This window comes from Podarcis liolepis (genome assembly GCF_965112155.1).
Source record: "Podarcis liolepis genome assembly, chromosome: 2".
Taxonomy (NCBI): Eukaryota; Metazoa; Chordata; class Lepidosauria; order Squamata; family Lacertidae; genus Podarcis; species Podarcis liolepis.
The window spans coordinates 32,343,856-32,359,974 of NC_139555.1; the positions used below are offsets into that span (position 1 = coordinate 32,343,856).

At 41.2% G+C, this 16,119-nt stretch overlaps 1 protein-coding gene across 4 annotated transcripts in view; it reads left to right on the forward strand.

Annotated features, from left to right (window-relative positions):
- The window catches only part of SPAG9 (sperm associated antigen 9), a 74,361-nt gene that overhangs the window by 1,857 nt on the left and 56,385 nt on the right, over positions 1–16,119 (forward strand). For all 4 annotated transcript variants that reach the window (XM_083487110.1, XM_083487112.1, XM_083487109.1 and 1 more), the window contains exons 2-3: positions 7,363–7,483; positions 15,382–15,452. In XM_083487110.1, coding sequence (XP_083343236.1) covers positions 7,363–7,483; positions 15,382–15,452 — 192 coding nt within the window. The remainder of the gene's footprint in view (positions 1–7,362; positions 7,484–15,381; positions 15,453–16,119) is intronic.

Sequence of the window (16,119 nt, forward strand, 5' to 3'; positions counted from 1 at the left end):
AAGCATAGTGTGATCAGTGATAAAAGCAATATAGTCCATGCTTGGTATATTTCCTCTGCGTTGGGAAAGCAGCTAGGAAGGCAGATTTTGACTGGACATAGAGCAAGAAGTGAAATGGTTAAGCAGACCACCTCACACATCTCTTCTGTTCACAATCTTCAAGGCTGCTTTTCATTAAAACAACAACAAAACCAAAATCAAACTTCAAGGGGAAGAATCACACAACTGAGCATCACGTGAAGGTTGGCCCTTTGATGCTTTGAATGCATGGAGTTTGTTTATTAAAGTATTTCCCCCCCTCCTACTCTCCAGCCAAAAAAGGCTCCCAGAACAGCTTTACATATCATGAAAAATACTGTCCCTGTCCTCAAATGCACCGTCTAATAAGACACAACACAAAAGGAAAACCAGGAGGGAGGAGGAAATAAGCAAAGTCAGGTTCAAGTTCTGACATAAAAGGTCTAATGACCTACAGGAATGGAAAAGTCCAAGGAGAGGAAGCACTTAAAGTGCAGGTTTCGCAGCTGGGCCAGTGGAGTAGTCATGCATCCCTTCTCTTTCATCCTCTGCATCCTATTTACCTGATGTAAATACTGTTGCTAGGTAGAAATTGATGGCAGGAAGAGCCTGGCTTCTTAGCAGGACAGATAGTGGCCTTGCATCTTTTCTCCTCTCTCCCCTACAGCAGCCTGGCGTAGTGATTGCTGGCAGGTGATAAGTGCCAGGTTCAATCCCTACAACACTTAGTTTAAAATATGAGCTGGACTGTGACCCTGCTCAGCTGATACAGTATGCTGTTCGCATGTGCTTTGTTTACTTAGAGTAACAGTTTATACTATTGCAAGCAGAAGTAATCTTGGGTATCACTGGTGTTGCTTTCAATTTAGAAAAAAAAAATCTCTGTATTGTGTACCAAGCACCTGGTTATTCTGTTTAATACTGGTGCCTAGGGACAAGAAATATTTTTCTAGTGCAGTGTGTGGCTTTGAATTGAAAAATAAATTGAATGCCATGGCAATCAATAATATGCTACAATGTACCTGGATCAAGGTAGGTAAGCTACACACATTTTTAGTATGCTTTTTGTACATAGTATATGTACACCTCAGGTTTTACCTTTTAATTAGCAAGTAACATCTTTATTACTAAGTGGTCAGTCCTTTAGGATTAGGATATGGGAATAAAGTTCCTGGCCCTGCCTGATATATTTTTGTGTGTGACAAACCAGCTTCATAAACAAAGATGCTGTGTGGAGCATAAATTGTGATTTAAATAGAAATTTCAGTGACAGCTATTGGTTGCATATTACTTATTGACTTGCTTTAAGTAAGGATCCTCTCACTTAGATTTTACTCATCACTGCTAGTGTGTCAAACATCCAAATGTACACCAGGAGGCAAAGTAGCAACATCACCTATGCATAGATGCTGTTGCTGTAGTGTTTTCACTATTTTGTTACTTTTGTGTTAAGTATGTACCATTTAGAAATCATGTAGAAGTTAGTTGTTAAGCCATTATGTATTGCTCTCCATAAAGTGAATGGGTTACTGTAGATGCATGCAATGCTTGTTCATGTGGCTTGGAAAGCAGCAAAATCTATTTATACCTTGTTTGCACATGCTTGGCTGACTGTACTGCAGGTGCAAATGAAAAAATGAACTTGTGTTTTCCAGTTATGTTAAGCCAAAATTTTAAAATGTGGTCCTAATGTAGAAAGTTAATATACTTGTAGATGTCATAAACAAATGCCCAGGATTGGCTCCTCTGAGTAAAATTGTGCAACTTGTGAGACTTAGTTGATTATAGTTAAATATTTTGCTGTAAAATATTGGTGATTTGTTGCTTACCCATAGGACACGTCCAAGTATATGTTTTGCATGTGGCAAGGTTCCTTGATACACTTCAGGCATTTTCAAGTAAAATGGATGTTGAATAGCAGGCCTGGAAAAAATGGCTGCTTGAGACCGTAGAACTGTTATGAATGAATAAATTTTATCCTTCTCAATGACAAAAACAGTCTTTGGGGAGCTTAATGAGAAAAAAATTACATAGGAATTATAAAACCACAATCATAAAGTGTTTAAATATAGGATATAAATCAGAAACAGAAATAAAAACAAATGCATAGCAGCATCTAAAGTTTCAGATTTTAAACTACGTATATCTTATTAGCTTATGTTATTAAATATGTTATTAATATTAAAATCTTGAGAAAATAAAAATACAGTGGTGCCCTGCAAGACGAATGCCTCGCAAGACGGAAAACTCGCTAGACGAAAGAGTTTTCCGTTTTGGAGGTGCTTCGCAAAACGAATCTCCTATGGGCTTGCTTCGCAAGATGAAAATGTCTTGCGAGTTCCTGCGGTTTTTTCCCCTCCCCCCCTTTTTCTAAGCCGCTAAGCCGCTTATCAGCTGATCTGATAAGCCGCTAATAGCGCTAATCCGCTAATCCGTCAATGGGCTTGCTTCGCAAGACGAAAAAACCGCTAGACGAAGAGAATCACAGAACAGATTCTTTTCGTCTTGCGAGGCACCACTGTATAATGCTTACCTGCCGCTGCAAAAGACCAGAGCATAGGTGCCAAGAAAGCCCTTTTAGGGAAAGGGCATTCCGCTACTTGACTGCCACCATTAAAAATACACTCAATTATTATTATTATTATTATTATTATTATTATTATTATTATTATTTATTATACTCCATCCATCTGGCTGGGTTTCCCCAGCCACTCTGGGTGGCTCACAATATATATCAGAACATACTAAAACATCAAACATTAAAAACTTCCCTAAACAGGGCTGCCTTCAGATGTCTTCTAAGAGTCAGATAGTTGTTTATTTCCTTGACATCTGAAGGGAGGGTGTGAAAAATGAATGTAATATTTTAGCTGCAGTTCATTCATTTTCAGCTTTATATTCCTGTTATAAAAAAGTGTGCCTAGACATTCCGTTGTTGTGCCCAGAACCTAGGTTTAAGGTGCCATCACATTTATTCCTGTAGGGTTTTTATTTCTGCAATGAATTCAAATTAATCCATCAGTATATCTGAAGAAGCGCCTCCACCCCCATTGTTCTACCCGGACACTGAGGTCCTGCACCAAGGGTCTTCTGGCGGTTCCCTCGCTGTGAGAAGCCAAGTTACAGGGAACCAGGCAGAGGGCCTTCTTGGTAGTGGCGCCCTCCCTGTGGAACGCCCTCCCACCAGATGTTAAAGAGAACAACAACTACCAGACTTTTAGAAGACATCTGAAGGCAGCCCTGTTTAGGGAAGCTTTTAATGTTTGATGTATTACAGTATTTTAATATTTTTATACCCAGCCAGGTGGGCGGGGTATAAATAAATTATTATTATTATTATTATTATTATTATTATTATTATTATTATTAAAAGCATCTGAATTTCCCCCCTTTGAATGCTTTATGTCTGTATGTAGTGGTGAAGTGTGAGCAAATAGAAATACATGTGTGCCTTTTTTAAAAATAGCGATGCCAAAGTATCAGTCATGATGGTCTTTGCTTTTGTTCAGTGTTCCTTTAATGCATGTGGTGATTTCTCATAACTGATAAGAGTTTTCAGAGAGTGAGGTATAATCTTGGTATACTAGAAAGTTTCAGGAAATGGAAGAATCAAATGACCAGCCAGAGGTTTGCATGTGACTGCTAAGTAATGACGTTGCTTTTCCAAAATGAGCACTCTGAAAAATAACTTCAGTTGAAAAGGGATCTTTATATCTAAGATGTTCCAAAACAAAAAAAATAGATCTAGATGCTCTTCCTTCTGTGTTTCCTGTGCCCTGCAGGTTTTTTTGCTACTTTTTGAGTGGTGGTTTGCATATGAATCATCTGACCATTTGTTCCTTCCAGTGATTCTGTATTAGGCCCTCCTGTTTATCTTCAAATGTTTGGTTATTTTAAGGGGTCTCTAGGGATGAATGGGGTGTGTGGTAGAATTAGCCTTGCTCCTCGTCTCCTTCCTTTCTTTAAATCTCCCGAGAATTGCGTATTTTGTGCAATCTGTGAAGGATCCCTCACAGACATTCCTTGCTTCTTGGACTGAACTTTATATGAAAGAGGGGGAGTGAGAGAAGGCGGACTATAAAGAAATGGCAAGCCTCTACCACTTCTGGCAATTGACAATGTTTGCATTTGGAGGATCGAATCTTGGCTTTAGAAGCCAAGATATAAATTCACCTTCTGCACCCACGAGAACCTCCTTCACTTCCTCTTTGGGGTGAGTAGGAAAGCAGTCCAGGAAGCTTTTGAAACCATGGCTTAATATCCTGGCTTGCTCCATGATTAAGCATAGTTTCTCAGTCCCAATGTAATGGGAGGCTGTGGTTCACTGTGGCTTCCAGATTTGTTTCCCTGCTTTCAGAAAGGGAGGGGTGCAGGGACTTTATGTGAATCCTTGATTTGAAGCCCCAAACCAGAGAACATGCCTATTTATTTTTAAGCAAGTTCAGTATTGAGCCATCATAACATTGTGTTTGGAGAGGCTCTGAGATGTTGATCAGTGCAGGAAAATATAAATCAGAAGCATGTTATAGATGTCTCAGAGTGGCGTGGGCCTGCATGGAACAACTATTGCAAGTGAAGTCGTCCTTTTCCGCCTGTGGTTTGTTGGCAAACAACCCTCATAAACCACTTTTACACACTGTTGTCTGGTACAGTAATTGTGCGATGGTTTTGTCACAAAGTTGCCTGAATAGTTGTTTGGTGTATATTTTACAAGTTTGGGGGGCCTTATTGGTCTAGTACATCCTTGAATTATGACTGTTCTGCTGTTTTCATAGGAGAGAGACTTGGTATGTTAATACAAATAGTATTTAAAGGAGGTGGAGGCAAGAACTCATTTATTCTGTTAAATTTCTTAATTTCTGAAGAACACTTGAACTGAGAGTTGTTTGCAATGCCAAAAATGAAGTGCTTTTAGAAAAGTAAATACTGTATGCCTTAACAATGGCATTCCTTTGTACAACTAATATGTATGAAGAAATAAGATAGGCCCATGCCAGAATGGTTCACAGTGTTAAAGACTCAATGTAAAATGAGTAAGGGATAGCTAAGGGAGAACAGTCCAGCTTACTTCTAAATAAAAACTTTTTTTTTCAGGTTAGCAATTATCATTCAGTTTCAGCTTGGACCTTTCGTGGTAGTTCTAACTTGCAGCTTCAGGTAATTGTATTGTGACCTGAAGTTATGCAGCACTAAGGAAGTGTAGGATCTATTGCTTTTATTGGTATAGAGTGTGATAATGACAGGGTCAGAGGGAAGTAGGTGATGTGATAAGAGCTTTTGATGAAGACTTTTAAGTAGTGTAGAACTACCGTATTTTTTGCACCATAACACTCACTTTTTTCCTCCTAGAAAGTAAGGGGAAATGTCTGTGCGTGTTATGGAGGGAATGCCTACCGGGGGGGGGGGGATCTGCTGCAGTCGTGAGCAGAGGATCCATGGTTCCCCTTCCTTCCCTCCTCCGTGTCTCGCTTTGAAACAGCAAAGCGGGAGAAGAGCCGCTGAGTGGGAAGGAGAGAGGGACAGAGAGCCTGCTTCTTTAAAGGAGCAAAGTGGGAGAGGAGAGGAGCCTTCTCCCCTTAAACCCCTCTTCTGTTCCGTTTTTGGTGGGGTTCAAGCCAAAGTTGTTGAGGTTTGTGAAGAGCTCTAAAAGAATTTCTCCAGACTGAGTAAACTGGTGGTAAAATGGAAATGCAAGTTACTATAAGCAAGTGCAAAATGATCCACAAAAAAAATCTAAATTTCACGGACTCTTGGGGTCTGAACTGGCAACAATAAGACTTTGGGGACATAGAGGATAGCTCAAGGAAGATGTCAGCCCAGAGTGCAGCAGCTGAGAAAAAGGTGAATGCCATGCTGGGAATCATTTGGAAAGGGATTGGAATGTCACAATGCCATTATGCAAATCTACAGTGCAGCTGCACTTGGGGTAATGTGTACAATTCTAGCCGCCTTACCTCAAAAAACCTATGGTAGAGCTGAAAAAGGTTTAGGAAAGGGCAACAGAACTGATCAAGGGATGGAGAAACTCCCCTTTGAGGAAAGGTTACAGCTTTTGGAGGCTTTTTAGTTTTCGAGAGAAGGCAAGAAAGAGGCAACGTGATAGAAATGCCTGCAATCATGTCTGGTGTGGAGAAAGTGGCTAGAGATAGGTTTTCCTTCCTTGGGCAGGCTTCCTCAAACTCGGCCCTTTGTAGTTTTGAGACTACAATTCCCATCATCCCTGACCACTGGTCCTGCTAGCTAGGGATCATGGGAGCTGTAGGCCCAAAACATCTGGAGGGCCGAGTTTGAGGAAGCCTGAACTTGGGGGACAGCTGCTGAAGCTGAATGTTGGAAGATTTTGGGCAGACCAAACAAAGTACTTCCTCACATGGTGGATAGCTAAGCTACAGATCTTGCTTCCACAAGAGCCATTGCTGGCCACTAACTTATGTGGCTTTAAAATATGACTAGACTGATGGGCTAAGTTCTACTTCCATTGTTAGAGACTAAAGGTAAAGGGACCCCTGACCATTAGGTCCAGTCGTGACCGACTCTGGGGTTGCGGCGCTCATCTCGCTTTATTGGCCGAGGGAGCCGGCGTACAGCTTCCGGGTCATGTGGCCAGGATGACTAATCCGCTTCTGGCAAACCAGAGCAGCGCACGGAAACGCCGTTTACCTTCCCGCCAGAGCGGTACCTATTTATCTACTTGCACTTTGACGTGCTTTCGAACTGCTAGGTTGGCAGGAGCAAGGACCGAGCAACAGGAGCTCATCCCGTCACGGGGATTCAAACCGCCAACCTTCCGATCGGCAAGTCCTAGGCTCTGTGGTTTAACCCACAGCGCCACCCACGTTAGAGACTAAGGCTTCTAAATACAAGTTGCTGGGAATGACAAGTAAGAAGAATGCTGTTGTACTTACAGGTTTCCCATAGGCATCTGGTTGGCCACTGTGAAAGCAGGATGCTTCTTATGTTCTGAAGGCTTATTGCCACAAGCAAAAGTTTCTTCCCTATGGTGGCCCCCTGACTATGTATTTCCTTTCCAATGCACCTACATTAGACTTCTGCATCCTAGGCTTTTCAGAAAGGCCCAGAGATCTCCCCCTCCACCCCACATGACCTCCCAGGCTTTATGTTAATTAGCTGGGTGATGTTCTGATTGAATTATGTTCTTTTTGGGGTATCTGGGGTAGATTTTAGGTTTTTAAAAATATATACAGTATATTATTTTTTCTTTCATTGTTTCATTGTTCAGGTAAGCTGCTTTGGATGGGCATTTGCCCCCCAAAGAGGCCTAAAAATATTTTAAGCAACACATAAAATGCACATGCCCATGAATATTTTGTTTCTTTTTTGAAGAAATTTATTGAATTTGAAGATTCTCAAGAACAAGAAAAAAAGGATCTGCAGATAAGAGTGGAAGCTTTAGAGTCGCAAACCCGGCAGCTTGAACTGAAAGCAAAAAACTATGCTGATCAAAGTAAGTGGGACTTTATCAGTGGATTATAACTAATTATAACCATTGCATGGTTTGCATGATATTTTCACTCTTATCTTCTAATAGAAAAGAGCATAAAATGACTGCACCAGTATAATTCACTAGCGGGAGTGTTTGCCTTTTCATGTATGTATGTGTGATTTAAGTTTTGTTTTGTGTTGACTGATGTCCAAGATCATCTTCTCACTAACTTTGTTAAGACTTTCTTGAAGTTCAGTTTCAGCTTCTTTTCTCACCCAAAAAACAATGGGTGATATCCAAGTATAGAGGCCCACTTGCACAATAGACTTCAACACGTGCAAATGGGATATCCCCCTTTCCCCCCTGCAGCCCCACAAATCTGCTGTGGAGTGTTTAGAGCAGAAGATCCTTGCATTGTGCAGGACTAGATTATTATTGTTCTTATTGATTGATTTTATGTACTGCCCTATACCCAGAGGTCTCAGGGCAGTTCACAGAATCTTGCAGTCCCTTCCAACTCTGCAATTCTATGATTCTGTCATTCTATGTCCAGAAATTTCAAAGCAACCTTGATTCTACTGATCTTACAATTTAAAAGTGGCTAGGAATCTTGTTAATTTAATGTTAGCTATGGCTCAGAGTTTCTTAAGCTGATAGGAGGGCCTTGGGCTAGCTAGCCCTGTAGGATTTCTTATTTGTATAGCTGACTTTATCATATCACAAACTACTTTTGAAACCCCTTTCAAAGCAGTTTGCCTTGTGGCAAGAGGGGATGGGGGATGAGGCTATTGCTAAAGTCTGAAGTCTTGTCAGCTGATGGAACTTGTTTCATAGTTCCTTGGATGCAGCTCAAGTGTGTTTTTGTTTTTAATTTAACCAGTAGCGAATATTTTGCTGCTACACAATTGGCAAGGTTATAATTGCTCTCTAAGGACACTGGAGTGGTTTATTAGCCTCAAAGTAATTATGGGAGATAGTCATATGTAACATCCTTATCCATGGTCAGCGGAGCATATGATAAGATTGTATTCCATCCTTCTCCTGGTTTTTCCATGTGAATTCCTGGCCACTTTAAATATGGCTGCTGTTTTAATGCTAACCAGGGTTTGCTAGGATTACTAATCAGCTTCAAACCTCAATTACAAATCTTCTATAAGAGGGAACTCTGGTTAGTGCTAACCGTGGTTAATGTTGGTGCTGAAATAAGTCTGTAGGCCCCCAAACAGTGACCTGGAATGCAACCCTCAAGTGAATGGGAAGTTGCCTGTAAAGTGTAAAACATTGTAATAGAATGGCCCAGTCACATGAATTCAGAATGTGCAGTCCCTGACATGGATTTTAAAAATGAATAAAGGGGATGGAAAAACTAGCCACAGCCTTTAACCCTTAGTTGCCCATTGCAACCCACCTCTGCCCCCTTTTTCTGCCTCTACCAGCATGATGGTGTTGTGGTTGAGTGGATGGGGTTGTGATGAGACTGGGCACAGAAGGGAGTCAGATCGTGGAAGCAACCACTGATGTACAGCTGCCTTATTTCAGAACCAGCTGTAACTGGCACTAATCATGAATCCAACTGCTGCAATGTACCTTGAGTGGCTTGATCACCAAATCCCATTAGAGAAAATTAAATCTCCTCTCGCATCTTGTCTCATTCTTGTTTTAACCAATAAAGAAGAATCCTCTCTAAAGATTGCCACAGAGTTTGTCGTCATGCTGTAATAGGAAAGGAAACACAGGATTGTGAAGCTGCTTGCTGCTTCATCTTCATGCTGAGAAGTCAACAGTTCTTTTTGAGACATTGCCCAAGGCTTGTGCTTTTTGAAAGCTTCTCTTGCTATGAATTTATGCACTGGATTACCTCAAAATGCCACTTGGGATATCTTTTTGGCTTCCATTACTTGTTTTGCAAGGTTATAAGTAAGGTGATGAACTAATGCTTTGAGAATTTCCAAAATTTGGAGAGCTTTGAACTATAGCCTGAAAACTGTAATGCTGAGAGCTGTTTCTCACGGTCATCTACAGGGAAAAAGAAACATATTTGTCATGAAGTCGTAAATAAGTTGTCCACTGTTCATTGAAGCTGCCCAGCAGGTTCTTAAATATTTGGATGCATTTCAGATCTCACAGCAAATACATGGTAAACACAAGGGGGAAATGAAGACCTATATGCAGTGGAGGGCCTCAGGTTTATCAAATTGTCTAGGACACAAACAGTGCAGAATATCCTCAATAGCACATTGATACCATAGCAGCTAGCTGTTCCGGTTGATCTTAAATGCCTGTTTGCAGTGTTAGTTTTGAGCTATGAAATTTACTTTGGAATATTGCATGGATGTACCTTATTATAAAACTGGAGTTTCATCATTGGTTATGCTGTTAATCCATTTGGTTTAGGTTTATAGACAATTAATACTTTGAGAAAGCAATCACATTAGTCAAACTTGCCTTCCTTGGTCCTCATGGTCTATAGCTTTAAGAGAACTTCTGTTGCAGTTGTGGAATTAGTTCTAGGAACTGTGTAGGTTTTGCCCTTTTATGACACCTGCAGTTTTTATGTGCCACTAGGCCTGCTCACACATGTGCTTTGGCTGATTTAGGGACCATGTATGTGTGGTTCTTACGTTTGTGGTTTCTGTTTATGGATTGGGAATCAGATGCTTAGTTCCCTGATCCAATAATCAACTTTGACAGTATAGATTTATCTGCTTGGAGGATTGAAGTAGCAGAGTTTGCCTCCCCCGTACCCCAGAGTGGATTGATGGTGTCAGATCTGAACTGATTGACTAGTCAATCCTATGTATCTCTACTATCTCTTAAAGAAAACTATCAGGTTTGCTTGGAGATTTTACTCAGAACTATGTGCTTTAAAGACATCTGTTTGTTATTTATTATTTCAAATTTATAGTCTACCCTCCCCCAAAGGGAGCCTAGGGCAGCTAACAACCAGTATTAGAAACTGAGATATGAAAGCTAGGAGCTAAATGGCACCTTAAACCTGAGTTGTGGACACCACAATGGAATGTCAGAACCTATCAGCTTGCCTTACACTGCAGTGATTTCTTGGAAGTCGACCAGGCAGGAATTTCTCCTCCCACACCCTCAGTGGCAGCAATAGTGGCAGTTTTAATCTGAAATCTTAGGTGCAGTACCGCACCCAGAACTCAGAAATTGCTCGCGTTAATGAAATTCCCAGCCGCAAAATGTGCCTAGAACAATAGGAGTTTCACACGCTGATCACAACAATAAAATTACATTAAAAAAATTAAACAACACTGTTCAGGTAATGTAGACAGTATGTACCAATGTAAAAGTTTCATAAAACTACAGTTCAAAAGCATGGATAAACAGAAGTCTTTTGACACATTTCCTGAATGCATATAAAGTGGGAGACAGACTGATTTCCATTGGAAAGGGGATTCTGTAGCTGGGGAGCTGCCCTGCCTCAGTTCCCTGTTTGTTGTGCTTCTCCTATTGATGAGCTGTGCCTTGTCCACAGATTGCAAATTTGAGGCTGGAAAATGTTGGAGAAGGCACATTTTCAGTTCGGTCCCAAGTCATTTGGGACTCTTTAGGGGAACATATTAAACCTACTCTATCCCTGTTTTCCCAAATGTGATTGTGAACACTTGAAATTGGAAATGGCCCTGTGAATGTAAACATGACCTTCATCTATTTGGATCTCTCACTTTTAAATTTTATTGCTGTATTTAAACACAGGGAACCTCTGTTGAGACCATGCTAAATAATTTATTTAGAAAATGTTTACCCTCCCTCTCTCAGATTTGCAAGATGCTTCGTCAATAAATAATGCATCATAATGTAAATGAGGGGTTTCTGCTCTCAATGAGTGCTTTGAAACTCTTCATATTACCCTGAACATTCCCAGGAGATTTCTGTGTGCTGCTGCTGCTCTCAGTTAACTCTCTTGCTACCTTTGTTTGATTCTCTGTGAAGGCCTCCAGAGAATGACATTCCAGTTTTCCAGTTACATTTGAATATCTCCTGATTTATGGGGTGTTCAGAAAGAAACGGTGCAACGTTACTAAATGAAATGAAATGCATCTTTCTCCCACATTGCTTTCAAATAGCATTGCCTGAAAGCAACCACCCACGAATCACATTTTGGCTAAGGTGGAGTTGTACTGGTGGATTATCAGGGTGGGCAGAGTCAGAGCAGCTCCTCAAGGTCCTGTACCTGGGCAAGAACAAAGGTGATCTTGTATATCCTGTAGCTTTCAGGTCATGGCAGTTGAAACAGCCAGTGGATGATGATGGTGATGATGATGATGATTTGGCCAGTGGATTATTCAAAAAATGTGGAACTTACCTTTGCCCAAACAGCAGCTTATTTTCCTGTACTCTTATACAGAGGCATACATGCCTGCTTGTATGTGCTGACAATCAGTGTTAGAAACTGGGATGGAAAAGCTGGGAGCCAAAGGGCTTCTGGGATCTGGGTTGTGGATGCCAAAACAGAATGTCTAGTTGCCACTGGTGGGGGAGGGGAGTCAGCCGGCAACACTTCTTATTTATTATTTTAATAAGCATGAATTAATCTGCAATTCACATAAGTGACATATTGTTAATATCTTATTTTTGGCAGAAATTGTTAATACATGTTTAATTTGGTGTTTACAATAAAAACATTGGGACCATACTTTGGTTTTCAAAACACTCTGCTCTTTATTGCTAAACTCCTTAACATGTTGTCTACCCTTAACATAAACTTCGAGGCTTCAAAGCTGCATACATTGCAGTAATCCTTGAGTGTCAGCCAAGCACAAAAAAAATGACACCCAGACTTATTGAAGTGCTTGCAAATGGAGAATCTTTAGGCGCAAAATGTGCCTGGTATCCTGCTGACAATGGTGAAATATTTTAAGGACTATTAGGAGGAAGAAAGGTTGTTTACCCTGCGACTAAGAATGGGACAACTGGCTAATTTAGAAGGTGGTTACTTTAAGCCACTAATAAAATACTATTTAGGGGATATGGAAACTTTAGGGGTCATGGAATGCTTTTGAGAAGGGGGGTGCTTTAGCTGTGGATACCTGTCTTAGTTTGGATGAGAAGGGATTGGACTAGATTAAGTGGATCTTATAAGTGTGTGTTGTCGCCTGCATGTCCTGCCAACCTAGCAGTTCGAAAGCACGAAGTGCAAGTAGATAAATAGGTACTGCTCCGGCGGGAAGGTAAACGGCATTTCCGTGCGCTGCCCTGGTTCGCCAGAAGCGGCTTAGTCATGCTGGCCACATGAGCTGTACGCCGGCTCCCCTGGCGAATAAAGCGAGATGAGCGTCGCAATCCCAGAGTTGACCACTACTGGACCTAATGGTCAGGGGTCCCCTTTACCTTTACCTATCGCCTGCGTGAGTACATGAAAAAAAAGAGACTCTGTGTGTTGTCCATTGTTGCATTCACTTGTGCAGATATCTTTTTTTAGAAGGCAGCAGTGAAAAGACTCAGTTCCTCTGCTTCAGACAGGTGGAAGAAAGTGGAAGCAATAGGTTGTTTCATTTTTGTTCCACGCTTCTTTTAGTTCCTCTGAGCAGTTTCATTTTAGGGAAGGCTTTAACTGGCTGAAGTACCTGGTGAATCTGTACTGGCAACAGAACCAATTTAGCAGGGTGCTAAGTTAGACTTGCCCATCTGTTTCTGACTTGACTTTAGAATAGCAGGGCTTTGTTTCTTCCCCAGTGTCTGCTTTCAGTGGACCAGCAGATGTTCTGATTGCTATCTTGTTAGCAAGGAAGTGTTTATACTCAAGACTTCAGGTAGCTAAAATAAACTGGCTTAAGGTGGACAAGTAGTTTGCTGGTGCACACTGCTGAAACTGCAGGTGCTTCCCTCCTTTCCCACTCCTCTTGCTGCTACGCTGCCATGAAACAAGCCATGGTCTGGCTTGTCGTGTTGTCTGAACTGAGGCTTGTGCTTTCTTTCTGTCCAAAGAAAGCACAAATGGCGAGCTGAACATGAGGTACTTGTTCACAATAAACCATTTTAAACAACAACAACAACAACAACAACTATGGTTTTGTTTTATGTGATGTGTGAACTGGGCCTGTGGAAGACAAAGTATTGATTTTGAACAGCACTGGCGATTCTTGTGCTTATGTGAGTGGGCAACAAAGATCACCTAATGTTCAGAAAATTGGTGCCTGTTATGTAAGTAGATGTAAATTGACTAACACTATATAGATATCTAAAAGACACAAGCCCTGCTTATAAGGCAAAGTTATCTGTTGTTGACTATATCCTCAAGTTATTGACACCTTTTACTCTGCAGGTATCTCTACATGTTGGCAAATTAGTAGTCCACTAGATGGAGCAGATGCTATAGTTGTTGGATGGTTCAGTAAATAGGAATGGTTACATTTTGCAGCTGTGGACTAAAATGAAATGAATGGGAAAGATCTGCCTGCTTGGTTCTTGCGTTTTGTAGCTGCCAAGTGGGGAGAGTGGCTTGAAATGGACATGCATTAATAGCTGTAAATGTACTCTGGGTGGTGTTAAGGTCCTGTATAAACTATAGATCTGTTATGAGTTCTTAATATGTATATTTTAAAAAAGAATGAATAGCACTTTCTAGAAAAAAGTGGCATCTTCATATATAATGGTTGCTATAATAGAGATGGGTTTAGTAAATTATTTCCTGAATCCTGCATAGGGACCTAGGAGCCTAGGCACAATACATCTAAATACAGTGGTACCTTGGTTCTCAAACTTAATCCGTTCTGGGAGTCTGTTTGACTCCCAAAACTGTTCGAAAACCAAGGCATGGCTTCCCATTGGCTTCAGAAGCTTCCTGCACCCAAGCGGAAGCCGTGTCGGACATTTGGCTTCCGAAAAACGTTCGCAAACCGGAATGCTTACTTCCAGGTTTGTGGCATTCGGGAGCCAATTTGTTTGGGAGCTAAGCCATTCGAGAACCCAAGGTATCGCTGTATTTCCTAAACATGCCATAACAGTTATATGCAATCCAAATTGGTATCTCATTTGATTTGGCAAAACAGGACTCCAGTTGGTGGGGAAACACTTGAAAATTAGGAATACTAGGTGATGGTGGGTACAGTGGTACCTTGGGTTAAGTACTTAATTCGTTCCAGAGGTCCGTTCTTGAAACTGTTCTTAACCTGAAGCACCACTTTAGCTAATGGGGCCTCCTGCTGCCGCTGTGCCGCCGGAGCACGATTTCTGTTCTCATCCTGAAGCAAAGCCCTTAACCTGAGGTACTATTTCTGGGTTAGCGGAGTCTGTAACCTGAAGCGTATGTAACCCGTGGTACCACTGTACTGTTGCGTCAGGCAAACTTGTTCACTCCATCCCAGTTTCTCTTAATGTCTTACCTTCTCTTGATAGTATGTGTGGGCTGACAATGGTATGTTCTTGGTAACCTATTGATTTGATTGCCTTTATAGTACATCTTGGCTCCCTTAATAATTTTTAGTACTGGGAGTGCACTTTTAGCATTACAAGAACCCTGGTGGTTGAATAGTCTGGTATAGCTCTGTCCGCTTGTTGAAGAGCAGCTAGCCTCCTTGTTAAAGGTGAAGGGGCAGGATGCTTCTTCCATGTCAATCAGGCCCTTGACTGGAGAGCTTTAGTGAGCACAGTTCCTTGATTCTTCTTGGGCCACTTGAACTTCTTCAAGAACAGTGGAGATTGGATTAGGCCCCGACTCTGGGACTAGGTTTGGTGTTCCCTCCAAATGCCCTGGGCTGCAGCCTGACCTGCTCAATGCTCTCTTGAGAAAGCATTTGGAAGAGGAAGAAAAGCAGGAGCACAATTTTCTAAAAAACAGAGCAGAGTTGGTTTCTGTATGAATAGCTTTGAATTGTGGAAACCGGAGATGATGTCTGTAGACTCTGTTACTGTGGCTGTCAATGTCTGTTTCTGAGTGAATTAATTATCTTTTTCAGTTACCAGACTGGAAGAGAGGGAAGCAGAACTGAAGAAAGAATACAATGCTCTTCATTCAAGACATTCAGAGGTAGGTAAAGAGATACTCCTTGGAGCTGTGCTTTGAGAAGGCAGCTGTGCATCAGGGACTTGGTGGGAAGGGCATCAAGGGAGCTTCTACTGCACCCGTGTTTGCCAAGGGCTCTCCAAAGCTTTTGCTGTGAGTTTTTGGAAGGTTTTCCGTGTGTTCATTGAAATCCTTTATATTAAATTGTAGGGCAGAGCTAGATTGATATTGGCAGCATGCATGATCCTAACCTGATGTTTGCTGAGATGACTGAATTGAGGGGCAGGGGTGGGATGCAGGCTTATTAGCTTATTAGCCTAATGGGAAACCAGAGTTCTCGCCTAGTTTGTTTCAACTCTTTCTTTGCTTGAAAAGGTAGTCTGTCACCTTAGATAGTCATGTCACCCATTATGTTTCACGTGACTTAGAGAAAGACCTGATGATTAGCAGTCAAATTTCTTGAGATATGCCAAGACCCTCCTTGGGGAGTACAACTTACTTTTATTTTATTTTATTTCCCCCTTGCAGCTTCTCTATTATATTACGCATTTTGAATTTAGTACAAATATTCTTTGTTCAAAATATTGATAAATCGAACTGCTTGTTTACAAGAACAATTTGGCCAATGTAATTATGGTCAAGTTGATATAAACTTGTATTAGAAAAAAGCCCTCTCTGTTGCATGGAAACC